Below are 14,752 nucleotides of genomic sequence, written 5' to 3' on the forward strand. Positions count from 1 at the left end.
ACACACACTATATGTCAGAAAGAAATTTCTATCTAATTTAATTATTATTATCCACAGAAGTGGAATTTGAACCGATGCTATCTTAGAACTTCACCATTTCATTATATACAAAAATTCCTCAATTCATTAATAATATCTTCTTTTTTCATTAAATTTTGCAAATAACAGAACCAATCAGAGTAACAGCGTATTTTCTCATTTCTATGACCAAAACGAATAAGAAAAAATGAAATTGATTTTCAGTTAGTTTTCGTATTGCAAAATTCATGCTCAAATATGTTCTACACTGCCTAGCAGAAACAACAGTTGAAAGTTAGCAGTGGCATTCTTGATTAGTCCTTAGTCGATTCCGATCAGGAATTAACGTGAAGCTTTGTATGGTGGCTGTAAGTGAAACAGTAAACTCGTTAACGTTTCCTCTGGTAGAGTGAATATCCGACAAATGCAGACATTAGAAATGTCCAAAGTACCTACACAAAAAGGTGATCGATTTAGAAATTACATACAAAAATAAAATTCAAAATAATATAAGGGATGTATATATACATATATAGGATTTTGAAACTGTAGCATAAAAATGAGGGGAGAGTTGGAAGGGTTAGAGGGAATATACAGTATTGATTGCATGCCATCTTTCAAGACGTTTAATCCTCGACTGCATATCTTCAATTACGCCTTCTAATGGGGATGCTTCTCTACTTGGTGATGATTCTGAAGCCGTACTACTACCCTGTTCAATGCCGTGACAATTTGATATCAAATCAAAAGATTAGAAAAGAACCATTTAGTTGTATTGCATTTCAAGATCTTGAATTTTAAGCTGAAAATAATTTCTGGATACAGAGGCTATAAGGATCCATGAAGCACGTAAAATAAAACTAGAAAATAGTACCTGGGAATGTATATATTCCACAAGTTCTTGCAATCTCGCAGCTTGTTTAGAATGAATCCCGATTGAACTTCTCTCCAGAGAAGGTAACCTTTCCATAATTATTTGAAGATAACTCTGAGACGACAGGGTTAGGAACAGAGACACAACTTATTGAATGTTTAACACCCCTAAGAAGCAATGCGGCCTATCGGAGAATAGACAAAATCTATATCTATATACCTATAAAAGTGTAGATAATGAAAAAGTTTTCCGATTGTGAACGGACATAATTACCCTTCACATGTTTACTTATTTTTATTATTAAGTAACATATGTTGTAATTTCACATTTAGTCAATTAATTAATACTAATTAACCACATTTTATGGCTATGGTTATGTGCTTTTGACTTTCTTCCCTTGTCTTTCTTTCATTATAATATTTAATTATACATTATTCATTCTATTTCATTACAAAAAAATTATTTTGTTTATAACCAATTTTTCTCTTTTAATTTTTTTGAAACTCATAAAGGTCCTAACTTATTATAATTGTTGTTTGGAGTATTTGTAAATTATTAAGGGCTTATGATTGAAAATTTTGATATCTTCTTGAATTTGCATTTTGTATCATAGTTTTGGCATCAAGTTTCTCTCAAAGAATTGCATAATAAAAATGTGGATAATGGAAAAGTTTTCCAATTGTGAACGGACATAATTACTCTTCACATGTTTATTTACTTTCATTATCAAGTATCATATGTCATATCAAGTAACATGTGTGATGATTTCACATTTAGTCAATTTATTAATACTAATTAACCACATTTTATGGTTATGGTTATGTGCTTTTCACTTTCTTCCCTAACTTATTATAATTGTTGTTTGGTGTATTTGTAAATTATTAAGGGCTTATGATTGAAAATTTTGATATCTTCTTGAATTTGCATTTTGTATCATAGTTTTGGCATCAAGTTTCTCTCAAAGAATTGCATAATAAAAATGTGGATAATGGAAAAGTTTTCCAATTGTGAACGGACATAATTACTCTTCACATGTTTATTTACTTTCATTATCAAGTATCATATGTCATATCAAGTAACATGTGTGATGATTTCACATTTAGTCAATTAATTAATACTGCTTAACCACATTTTATGGTTATGGTTATGTGCTTTTCACTTTCTTCCCTCGTCTTTCTTTCATTATAATATTTAATTACGTAATATTTCATTCTATTTCATTTTTTTTAAAAAAATTTATTTCATTTGATAACCATTATTTCTCCCTTTAATTTCTTTGAAACTTAGAAAGACTCAACTTTATTACAATTATTGTTTGGAGTATTTGTAAATTATTAAGGGCTTAAGACTGAAAATTTTGATATTTTCTTGAAATGACATTTGATATCATAGTTTTGACATCAAATTTCTCTCAAAGGATTGCATATAAGTAAGTGCAAAAGAAAGAGAGAACAATTCATTTTATTTATTTGTTTGGTTGTCGTTTTTTCAAAGTGTTGTGTCATCTATTTTTTCCTTATTGCATATGCTATTTATTTATAAGATATACATTTAGTGAGATGTTGGAATGATAGTAGATGATTGTGGTCAACTATAAATTTGAAATGACATATGATGTATTATCTATATATTCTGCGTCATTTCATCTTCATCTAAATTGTTTTTTTTGTTGCTCTCCCTAATATTTAGTGTGTGGATGAATAAACATTTTTTTGAGTTTTTTCAATCCATATGTTTTCTATGTATTATGTTTATTATCATTTGTTAATAATATAAGTTTTTGAAATTGAATTTTTAACTTTCTATATAATTCATATCATATATAATTAGTGTCAACGTGCATCGCACGTACTTCATGATAGTGTATAAGAAACGGGACTGAACCTTTGTTGTGTATGAACCATCAAGCTTAAGGGTAGAACCAGCAGCTACCACTGTTTCTTTGTTGACACCTTTGATTTGAATGTAAGGAGTCGGGACATCTTGTAAATGATCAACCTCGACAAGGATCTAAAAAAAGAGGAGATGTGTTAAGTCTTAAACTAGTTGTTACGTAGGCTACATAATCCATTTTCGTGATTGCTCCGTTTTAAATTAAAAATCCTGAGTGATTTCCATATCATTTAAGTAATCGCAAACTCAAGACAAGAAAATTCTGAGAGGTCCAGTCATTTATCTGATTGCATTCTCAACTGAGTTCGATTTCCAAGACATAGTGGTTACTAGATATCTTTTCAAAGAAGTATGTACGACCTTTCCATCTTGGTAAATGTATGCAGACGCTTCTATATATGCCACAGCTTGATACCTGAAGTCATATGGATAAAAACATATAATTTAAAATAGCACGAACAAAGCTACCAAATAGAAAACATGTAAAAAGTGCTCGATGTGACGGAAAAAAAATTAGTGGAGCTGTAGCCATCCTTGTGCACAATAAACAAAGATTTTTTTATTGAAATGGATAATAGAAAAGTAGTATGCTTTAACTTCTTAGATTAATCATGAGAGACCTAATTGCTTTAGTCTATTCATATCTTCGTGTTTTGGTCCAAATATATGCCCCAAGATCAAATTTGGCCGCAGACAAATCTTACAAGATCTGGAAATCTATAAACTTTAATCATGAAGTGAAGAAACTATGCGCGATCAACAAATATCTGCTATTCTGCCCAAAAGATTGACCACAACTCTTTTCACAACAGAAGTTTCTTGGTTAAGCATACGTTAAAGAATTTTTAGTCACATTCTAATATTCCTTAAATAGTTACTAACGTGTGAAATAACCGAGTTATTAATAGGCAACATGATAATAACGGTGAAAGAAAATAAGAAGATACATCACCTTCGACGCCAAAAAATCAACATACCCAAGATTAAGAAGACCGGCAACTGTACTTATGCTGATATCAAAATCAACTTTTGGCTGAATAACAAAATTTCCTTCCCTGATAGGCTGCACAAGCAAAGAGATTGGTGCGGTTGATAGACTTCAAATATACAATGAAAACAAAATGGAAAAGCTATCTAACAGAACAAACCTCTCGGATCAGCAGAGCAAATCTACCTTCGCATATTCTGACTCTTACACAATCACTCTCGGTCAACCGTCCATTAGAAGGTACTCCAGACTGCCTCAAATATACATCAATAAAATTTTGCACTGAACTGCATATCTTAGTGGGATCAAGAATTTTCAGGATATCTTGGTAAGCCACCTGTGCACGGTGGTACAAGCATGTTAAAAGAAAAACATTCGTGAAAATCAAGCACAGAAGAACAAAGAAACAACTTACTTGTTTATTACTTTTTAACACAAACAACGAACTCTCTGGTGAAAGCACTGGGTCAAAGTCGTTTCGGATTTTCAGCTGCATCCAATTGACAAAGAATTCCATTTTTTTTTTTATCATTGTTGAGTTTTAAAAAGCACTTGATGAGCTGAGTTAGTTTAACAAAACACTTAATAAGCAGAGTTTTCTTTTTCAGAAGGATATTAGCAGATTTGTGTCATGATAGGGAAAAACACTTTTTGTAATTTAATTGAAAAGAAACAGAGATCAATGCCCAAAAACACTTCGTGGCTTAAAAAATCCAGCTTTTTTAAACAATCTGTGTTTTTATCACTTAGTTTGCAAATAATTCATGTGCACCATGATTGTTAAAACACGTCTTTTCCATTATACAAGAACACACAAAAAACTCAAACGAAATTGAGGAACTAACATGTGCTTGAACAAGATGTGGTTCTATATGTTGCTGAAACATAGGAAATACTGTCGTCATTATTTCATTTTGGGACATGAAGCAGCCAACTCTATTTTTGTCTCTTTGAACTCGATAAATAAGATGTGAATGGACCCCACCAACCTGTTTAATACCAAAGGTTTGCTTTCAAAGAGGCAATCACGAAAACTGTAATCAAGCAAAAGGTGAGTGTAATTGACATCAAACTCACAACAGCAATCCACAGGTCCAGAGGTTTTCTGATGTCAGGGTGCAGGGCATAGACGCCTTCAAAAATTACCTGGAAAAACAAGCAAACAAAGTTCTTAGACCTGTTAAGATGAAAATTAAACCAAGTTTAATAGTACAACATTTTGATAACAAAACAAGGCCACCCAAGCAATTTATTGATCCACAAACGATAGTAGTCCTAGACCAGTTTATCTTGATTCAACGTGATTTAATGAATATCTATTTAAGCAGGTGGAATAAAGATATGAGAGGAATCAAATGATCACGATTCCAATATGTACCACACCGCAATCTTCAGATACTTCAAGTTCTTTGAAACCACTGCGACCACCAGTCTCCAGATCAAAGACAGGTATCTTGGTTCTTCGGCAATTTTTTATGTCATCAATATTCTGCCAATGATCAAAAGAATTTCAAATAAAAGGAGCATAAAAAAATTGCCATTGGAGAAGAAGTAATGTTAATCAGCACATTTCCCATCTAGTGTTTCCAATTTGTCAATTATAAAAAAGTTATAAGAGGAAGCCGTGTATTGGTCAAGGGCTATAGGAAGGTGATTATAACATGTCATACAAATTCATAACACTATATTCATATTACGGCTCCATTTCACAAATCAGTGTTTTACGATGCTTCTTTCCATGAGTAATCCAATAAACTGACAACATCCAAACATTACTCTTACACCATGTTAATTTAAGTAAGTAAATTATTGTCATCTTTGTTCCAACAAGCTGATCAAAATAAAAAATTTATCCAAAAATCATTTTATAAATGTTATAAAACCGCAAAAAAAAATAATGGAGGACAAGAAAAACAAATACATAAATAAAATGCGTACTTTTGAAAGTAAAGCCAGATCAAGAGCACTGAAGTCATCGAACTTGAAACCTTTCATTTGCTCCCATTTGTAGTAGCTTTCAAGGGAAACAACTTCACAACCTATGATATTTGCCATCTTGTGAGCCAAACTCGTCTTTCCAGATCCACTGGGACCTCCTACAATTAAGTGGCAATACATAATCAAAGACTGATATCAAATACCAAGATTCCATAGATTCGGTTATTTTCAAAATATCACAATACCAAAAGAGCAACACACAATAAAGGGTCAACTGTCAAGTTTAGTAACAAAGTTGATACAGATCATCAACTAATGAGCAGAGAGAGAGAGAATCTATCTTACCAATTCCAACTATGACCGGAAGACCCTTATTCTCCAATAAAGCCTGTAATAATCATTTGCAGTTCATGAAGTTAATGCTCCTAAAGATTTCAGCAGATATTTAATTTCAACACGCAATTGTACAGGGGAAAATTAACCCCGCAATTATATTATAACACTCACTTGTATTGCCTGTACAGCAAGAAGCAATCCTCTATCCAAGTCATATGACTCAGGCATTGGAGCAAGCTTAAAGGCACCCCTGGAAGAGGAAGGACCTGTAGTTTTTTCATGAAAATATTCTAGCCACAGAAAAATTGAAAAGACTTTCACCCGAATTTTTAATTTGCTTCCACTTTTATTATGGGGTGGGGAGATTTTTGCTCACTGCAATTAAAAAAAACACACACACACCAGCAATAGCCCCCTCGGTCTGGAGAGGATCTGATGAGATAAATTGCCACGTTGCTAATGGTTCCATCATTGACTTGGTTGGTGATCGAGTCCATGGCTGTTGTAAATCCTCAATTCGGTTGTTCAGGTTGGGAATTATACGAAGCGGCTTTGGAGTTTGGATCATCCTTTCTTGAGCATTTGGCAAAGGTGCACTAGACAAAGGTGGAGGTGTATTAAGCCGTGGTACCCCTGCAACTTGGAGATTTTCGTTAGATATAGTTCATAATTCGTATCGTTATCAGAAGTAAAAAGAATAAGAGAATCTAAACCACTTCTCAATTTTGCACGCCTAGCCACCAGCACTTGGTACAGTTAATTTGTAAAAATACCATGTCATTCACTTATCTTATTTTTACAATGCTTTGGTTAGACATCTAACCCGAGCAAAAGAAACGTGACATAGAACATCACTTTTCTTATTCCAATCAAGTTTGAAACAACTCCATAACCATTCCAAGAAGCTTATTCATACAAAATAAAATCTTAGGCTGACGAAGCAGTTTTCTGCAGCTGACATGAGATCGAAATCACATTTGCTCATTATACATGTCTGAGTTCAAACCTTGTCTCTCAAGGATCATCTCAAGATATGATTTTGTTATCCATGGTCCAGTAATACCCATCCTGGATGATTCAGCTCCAACAATCTATAAAGAGATGAAATATATAAAACAAGTTCGACTTCATAAATTTTCCTGGTTAATAAAGGGCTTATGTCAAAATATAAACTATGAAATTGCAAATAATAAAAGGGTTTAACAACATCGAACATCAACTAAATCTAAACAATGAGACTGATGGCGTGACAAGAACTAGAAACCTGTACACTCATGGACCACAATTTCATGGAGTCGAGGTCTGAACTAGAAAATTTTATATTGAAGATCGACGTCTAAGCTAATCGATGAGGCACATGCACCAACATGTGAGAATGAACTAATTATAACGATATTTAGAAGATTGATGTCTAAGCTAATCAATGAGGCACATGCACTAACATGTGAGAATGAACTAATTAATCCCTACGGATCCTGAACATTCGGGGGTCAATGGGTATGTTACAAAGTTTAACAAACCTAACAGACACAACCCGGATTTAGGCACCATATAATGTAACTTTGACACCATGACGAGAATGAGATACTAAGTCAAAGTTTACAGATTCACACACTCCACTTTCAGAGTAAAAAAGGTACCGGGAACGTGAAAAAGTTTTGTTTCAAGGTGATATATAGGTAAAAGAATATTTCGTATTCAGTTAATAATCAGTGATGTGATGAGAAAAGGAATGAAGTTCCCACGTTGATTGGCTTTTAAGGGGCGGCACTGAGGCAGTTGACTACTGGCAACAAACACAATTTACTTGATGTCAGAAGAACAAGAGAAAACTAACAAAAGAAATATATCGGTGAGCTATTAGCTTTGCACCAACAATGCAAGCCGACGAGAAAATGCATATTACACAAGCTGACACAAAGGTTAAATGCATAGAAAACAAAATGCTGATAACAGCATGTGGGGCATCAGAATTAAAAGTTGTGTAGTTCCAGAATTATTCAAAACAATTATTAGAAAAAATTAAGGTCTTGTTAAAAAAGATGAAGATTCCATACTTTTCTACTTGTGCCCCTAAGTACTACGTAGGTCTCTCCAAGAGTATCAATTGTCTCCAATGACAGTGAAAGATTGCCATCAATAACTGAGGTTGATGCCCGTTTATAACTGACCACCACGTTATATCCCAAGGCCAGCAATCCACCCAAAGTCATCCGTCCAACCTGATAAATTGGGGAGGGTATAAATACTGTTAGATTCTGTGACAGAAAACCCAGAGGTTATTAGCTGTCAACCATTTAAAAAACGACCGAATTCATGGACAGATTCCCAAAAACAAGGTTGTTATAAGCAATAGCATGTCAGAAAGCATCAATACAATCTGTAAAAACTTATTATATATCAAGAAACAGTTGAAGTTGCCAGTTACAGAGGCACAAACTGTTAAATTACAAGATAATTCACCAATGAGAAAAGCAACGAGGAAAAACTAGTCCCCTAACAGCATTGACAGTTTATTTCAAACTTAGATTGTACAAAACGATAAATATGTGTTTGCATCGATTTCTTGGGGATTTTTGGCCAAAAAGAACATGAAACAGGAGACAAAAACAATTACTGAAAAGTAACAAACAAATACATGGGCCATATAAAACATATTGCAGAACCCAGAGGCCAGAACCTGGATTTCTAGTTCGATTTTCTGTTGAAGGATCCATCAATTTAATCCTAGGTCAGATACTCAAAATTCCTTTTGAAAACAGTGACACAAATTGAGCTGTAAACAGAAATCACATCTTGATTTTTTTTTTTCAAAGAATTTTTGAAGAATGTGGCAAACAAATAACATTTCTCTCTTCTTCACATAGGTACTCTTCAGAGATACGTTTTAAAGTGCCATAGACGATAAAGTACACATATAGAAGACTACGCAGATGAAATAGCATGTGTTCATAATTTACCTCAAATTCAGCTCTCGGTCGTATGATGTAATTTTTGTCAACAATCCTCTGATCACCGAGTGATAAATAGTACTTAATACCAGATTGCCGCACCTTGATCCAGTCATTGATTCTTGCTTCTTCACTTGCAGACGGAGGTCTGAGGTACATTTCAATAAAACTAGAAGCAAAAGTACACAAGTTGAGACTCCACTGAGATAAAGAAAGTGAAAAATGGATTTCCAATAACTATTTTCATGGATAAAGATGGGAGGTAAAATAGAATGGCTCAAACACTGACTTGTCGTGTTGTGCTTCCTTTCCATGAAAAATGTAGGGAGCTTGCCCACTTTGAGACTGTCACACACCACAACAAGTTTGAAAGTTGACTCAATGTGACACACATTTAAATTAACTAAGAATCAAAACCAAAAGTTAAAACCCTGTTTAATGTACCTCACTCTTGCATTTGAGCTTGTAAATAGGCTCTCTGAATGATGAAACAAAACTGTTGTTAATTCTGATCTACAAAAGAGCGCATCCAATCAATAATAAGATTAAAGTAATCATTAAGTGGTAACAAGCCGGATATTGACTCCCAACCTGTGCATGATGAAGATCAGGCTCGATATGCTTTCGGAAGAGTGGGAAAATGCTGTCAATGAGGTAGTCCAAAGAACAAGACCCTCCAATATCATATTGAACTTTAGAAAGTAGACTAAAATGAACACCACCAACCTGATTCCCCATATGTATCAGAGACTTAGGACTAATTATCATAACAAGATAGCAAAGAGAAATCAGATGTAAAAAATATAATGTTTCAATTGGTTAGCCTCTAAAATATCCCATCTAAAGTTTTTTCAGATTTACAAGGAAGAGGAACTATGAGATGACGTTCTCTTAATTTTATAGAAGTTGGCAACACAACATTTTTGTGTGTAATAATTGTTGAAAAGAACAGAGAAAAACAAAGTGATTATTAAATTTTCGTGTGCGTAATTGATGGTTTTATACATTAAATGAATTGTGGCAGAAAACATTAGGATGAAAATTCTGTAAAAAACTTAAGACCAAGCAATTTTTAAGGACATGAGCAAATTGTGAAAAATGCAGACCGTCACAGCGTAAATCACAAAGAAATTTTCGAGGATAAACTATTTACATAAATTTTGAAAAAGTAGAGGAAGAATTACCACGGCAACCCTTATGTCTAACAAAGAGCGTAGTTTTGCATTCAACGCATAAGTGCCATCAACTATTACCTAAAAGTGTAACATTGAGAATGAAACTCGGTATGATTAAAACAGTATTATCAGAAAGCACTGAAAAGCAGTCTTACCACCCCAGATGAATTTTTCTCTATAGTGTTTGAGCCAATACGTCTTTTTCCTTGAAAATCAAACACTGGGATCAATGTGTCATGGCCATTTATCAAGTCCTATAATGAACAAGAAGCCTGGTTTTATAACACAAATTTTGCAAATTTATGGAGGTAAAAATAGCAAAAGCACTTTGCGTTTTGGAAAAAAAAATCTTCCAAGAGTCAACCACCGGACAATATTTCACCAGAAGTATATGTCAACAACTCCGAGGACATGGTGACATGTCAATTAATCATTAAACAATCCTCCTTCAAAAAGTAAACCCTTTTCGGGTCATACACTGAAGCATTGAGTAAATATCTAATCTTTTTGTATGCTCAAAGACAGTTTACTGATAAACAAAAGAGTACCTCAAGATTCTTCACAAGAAGGTCAAAATCTATTGAATCCAAATCATTCCCTTCATCATTTCCTGTTCGAAAGTTCTCCATAGAGATAACAGCACAACCGATCACAGATTCTACTTTTTCAGCTAAGCTTAAAGAATCAAAACATTCACATAATTTAGTACTTCTTACACTCATTTAACATGATTGAGCTTCCAGCAAAGTCCAGCAACAGTTTACATAGCCGCGTAACAGATTGAAGGCAAGTGAACAAAAGAAGAAAGACACGTACCTAGATTTTCCTGACCCACTCGGACCTCCAATGCCAACAGTCACCAAGCCCTCTTTCTTTGATCTAAGTTCTTGAATGGATTTCACCAACAAATAATATCCACGATCAAAAGACTGCAAATTTCCAGAAACCCATCATGCTTATATGATTGAAAATGATGGCTCCAAAGTCCAAAATTAATTAAACTTAGGATACACATTTCATCGCCCACAAATTCGTCCTCCCAGCCCCCGAATAAAGAAGCATAAAAACAAAAAAAAAATTCCTGCAGGTAGAGGAAAAAATATGCCTAATCAACTGAACTGCTCTCCGGATCCTTATACAAATGCAGCTATTCAAAAAATCATAAATATAATGAGGCAAGAACATATCATATCCCACAAACTTTTTTGACATCAATCTACCAAAATAATAAAGTCGATTAAAAACAACCCACATCAGTTCAATCTTCGAATCCCAAAATTGAACTCTTTTCAGCAATTAAAGAAGTCAACACTGGAAATGAAGGAAAAAAACAAAATAAATTACACAACGACAAAACAAAACAACAGAAATACCACATGAAGAGGAAGAGACTGAAGAATCGACGAAGAAGAAGAAGAGGAAGATGTGGAGGCCTGTTGTTGATAGAAATCACGCCCGCCTTCTTGAAACACTCGCTGCACCACTTCATCATCCATTAGCTTGAGCTCCACGCTGATAAACTGGAAATTGCAGATTAAATTTATGTTGGTGATGATAAAAATTCAATCTTGACGAAGATGGTAGCTTTGAAAAAAGAATCTCGGGGTCCTTTGTGGGTTGTACGCCTGTTCAGCACGAATATAGAGAATACTTATGATAGATATTTGTTGTGGCTTTACTCATTTTGTTTTCGTTCCGAGTAATGTTTGATTCGAGATTGAGAAGGAAGGTTGCAAGATTCTTGAAATTAGTTTCGCAGGAAGGCAACGATGACGAGGTATCAGTGATTATATACTTTATTATTCGAGCCCAAGATATTGGTTTATTTCATCAAACTCATATTGATATTGTCCTTATGATAAATGGATGAACAAGATTTATCTATGTATATATAGAATCATTTTTTTTTTTTGGAAATTATATGTATGACAAGATCTTACCCGTTGAAATGAAGTGAAAATAGTGCTCACATAGGTAGGATCTCATCTGCCCAAGATATTGGATACCGTTTGGTTCACGTTATTATTTATCTATATTTGTATTCATATTTTTATTCAATCTAATATCATGTTTGATGTCCTATATTATTTATTCATATGTCAATAATTTATCTTATATCAATCAAATCATCAATCATTCATCTCATATAAAGTAAATATTAAATTAAAATTACAATAATATCTTTAATAAATAATATTATAATTATTTTATTAATATTTTAAAAAAACAAAATAATAATATTGTGTTATCTCAAATTTAATCAAATTAATCAATCAAATCAAACATTATATTAACTATCATTCTAATATATTTTATTATTAAAAAATATTACTTATCTTCATACTATTTATTTCATGTCATAAACCAAACGACCGTAAAAGTATTAAACTTGCAAGATTTATTTTTGCATTTTCTACATGTTTACGTTCCATAAATATAATAGTCGAAATGAGCTCTCACGTATTTTCGCCTTTTTTTCCTCACCCTTTGGCCTTTTTATATGAGTGAGTCTCATGTGAGACCGTCTCACGGATCTTAATCTGTGAGACGGGTCAACCCTACCCATATTCACAATAAAAAGTAATACTCTTAGCATAAAAAGTAATACTTTTTCATGGATGACCCAAATAAGAGACTCGTCTCACAAATACGACCCGTGAGACTGTCTCACACAAGTTTTTGTCTTTTTTATATTCATTTTTATATAGATATATATACACATTTATACAAACAAATAATGAGAAATCCGTCTAGATCGTTGTTTTTATAAATTTTCACGTAGAAAAAAAAACACCTAAATAGATATGGATAAAAATAACGTTTTGATAACCGAAAATTGATGGCATCCAAGGCTTTTTATTTCGACAAAGGGGCAAACGTGAGTTTAATCAAGTCCATTTAATTTTCTTTGAGCCTTTGGTCAATAGGTTTTAGGTTTTCTGAAATTTATAAATATAATTTAAGAGCAACTAAACCGTTTTTCAATTAATGCTTATTTTTTATTTTAGCATTTTTCTTAATTTTTTGAGTGTGATCTTATTGTAAATGCAGTATTTTCTGATACTTTGTATTCTTACAAATTGGTTGAGGGACTTTTGGTATATTTTGGAGGGGAAGTTGGTGAAAAATCTATAATCAAAATATTTCTTTTGCGTTCACTCCCTACCCACAAAATTGTGGTACTATGTCATACAAAATGTGGTACACTTTATGTGGAAATGTGGTATACTTCATGTGGGAATGTGGTACTAAAAAAATACCCAAAGACTGAACACAAAAAAAAATCGACAGATAGGGACTGAAGGCCAATTTCTCTTATTTTGGATTCTGAATTTAGCCGTTTAGATGTATGTCTGTCAAGTTTTTGTAAATTATTTTTGTTGAAATTTCTTCTATCACTTTTTGGAAGTAGGTAAAATACCATAATCTTGTCAATTTTTTATTAAATTTAAAATTTAAAATTGCAGTATAATCTATCATTAATTTTTACAGTTATGATTTTTTTTTTTCATTTCAAGTTACATTATGACTCTGTGTTATTTTTGCAATTATTATATTACACTTGTTTGATTATAAATAAAAATAATTATAAAAAAAATGTAGACAAAGTGTAGAAATGCACTAGTTATTATTATAGATTAGGTGCTTAAAAACCAATTGTTGTTTTCAAACATCTAGTAAACTATATGAATTTTATTATAAATTAAATATTACGAAATTTTTTTGAGGTGATTTTACGAATTATTTTTTTGAGATGAATATCTTATTTATGTTATTTATAAAAAAAAATATTATTTTTTATATCAAAAATATTATTAATTATTATAAAGAAGATATTTTATCAGACAATATCACAGATCTCACAAAAAAAACCTATTAATTAATTATTATCGTTTGTTGTAAAAGATAAAGACAACACATAATTTTATCCAACTAAACAAATAGTATCTTATATGTCGTGATATATAGTGATAAAGATATTTACATAACAAGTATCTCGTTTATTTTCTATTATAGAACAATATATATATGTGTGTATATATATATGTGTGTGTGTGTGTGTGTGTGTGTGTTATCGTTGCTACCTTGCTGGCAAACGACAGTCCATTGAAACGGTACAATATATAACATGAGCATGGGCCTAATGGATTGTGGGTTGTAAGTCCATAGGGCCGACTATCATAAATCATTTCCTACCAAATGGCTTGTAAAAATAAATTTGGATTATTCTTGTTGGATATTATTATTATTATTATTTATTTTTTTTAAAAAAAATATCGTTGTACACTGAACATTTATTTTCACGCATAATGATCAACTGAGTTTACTAATATCTCGTTATGATTAATTAAGCTCAAATGATTAGATCAATACAAAAACTCATGTGCAATAATCTTGTGAGACAAATAACCTGATATGATTCATGCAAAATATTATTGTTTATGCTAAAAATACTATTTTTTACTTTAAGTATGAATCGAGTCGATTCGTCTCACGGAAAATATAAGATTCTTAAATTTATCTGACTTACTTTTAGATCAATAAGTAATTGAGCATTCCAACTCTCATTATTTAATTT

The 14,752-nt window shown here is 32.4% G+C and overlaps 1 protein-coding gene across 3 annotated transcripts; it reads right to left on the reverse strand.

Annotated features, from left to right (window-relative positions):
- Positions 1 to 78: 78 nt before the first annotated feature.
- Positions 79 to 11,981, reverse strand: LOC140969926 (uncharacterized). 3 transcript variants are annotated; one of them, XR_012174029.1, is made up of 26 exons: positions 11,547 to 11,981; positions 10,990 to 11,102; positions 10,722 to 10,848; positions 10,329 to 10,427; positions 10,183 to 10,251; positions 9,590 to 9,724; positions 9,443 to 9,511; positions 9,288 to 9,343; positions 9,008 to 9,167; positions 8,105 to 8,269; positions 7,054 to 7,138; positions 6,450 to 6,680; positions 6,219 to 6,313; positions 6,057 to 6,099; positions 5,712 to 5,869; positions 5,152 to 5,262; positions 4,851 to 4,919; positions 4,619 to 4,762; positions 4,189 to 4,263; positions 3,934 to 4,110; positions 3,763 to 3,848; positions 3,146 to 3,200; positions 2,777 to 2,902; positions 893 to 980; positions 614 to 730; positions 79 to 470 (listed from the first exon to the last, which is right to left on the reverse strand). XR_012174029.1 is itself a non-coding variant. In XM_073431445.1 (26 exons), exons 1-26 carry the CDS (start codon positions 11,667 to 11,669, stop codon positions 408 to 410), a joined length of 2,865 nt encoding a protein of 954 aa, XP_073287546.1. In that variant the 5' UTR covers positions 11,670 to 11,980; the 3' UTR covers positions 79 to 407. The 3 variants fall into 3 exon arrangements, 2 of the variants coding, with proteins under 2 accessions (XP_073287546.1, XP_073287547.1); XM_073431445.1 differs by having other exon boundaries at positions 893 to 1,006; positions 11,547 to 11,980; XM_073431446.1 differs by lacking the exon at positions 10,183 to 10,251 and having other exon boundaries at positions 893 to 1,006.
- Positions 11,982 to 14,752: the final 2,771 nt, after the last annotated feature.

The sequence above is a fragment of the Primulina huaijiensis genome, unplaced genomic scaffold (genome assembly GCF_012295235.1).
Source record: "Primulina huaijiensis isolate GDHJ02 unplaced genomic scaffold, ASM1229523v2 scaffold43089, whole genome shotgun sequence".
Classification (NCBI taxonomy): domain Eukaryota; kingdom Viridiplantae; phylum Streptophyta; class Magnoliopsida; order Lamiales; family Gesneriaceae; genus Primulina; species Primulina huaijiensis.

Bases quoted from the DNA above. Each gene is read 5' to 3' on its own strand.
- LOC140969926 (XM_073431445.1), bottom strand. From the start codon at position 11,669: ATGGATGATGAAGTGGTGCAGCGAGTGTTTCAAGAAGGCGGGCGTGAT. The intron at 4,111-4,188 runs GTAAGTTGTTTC...CACCGTGCACAG, and splicing joins TGTTAAAAAGTAATAAACAA to GTGGCTTACCAAGATATCCT. The intron at 731-892 runs GTACTATTTTCT...GGCATTGAACAG, and splicing joins TGGAATATATACATTCCCAG to GGTAGTAGTACGGCTTCAGA.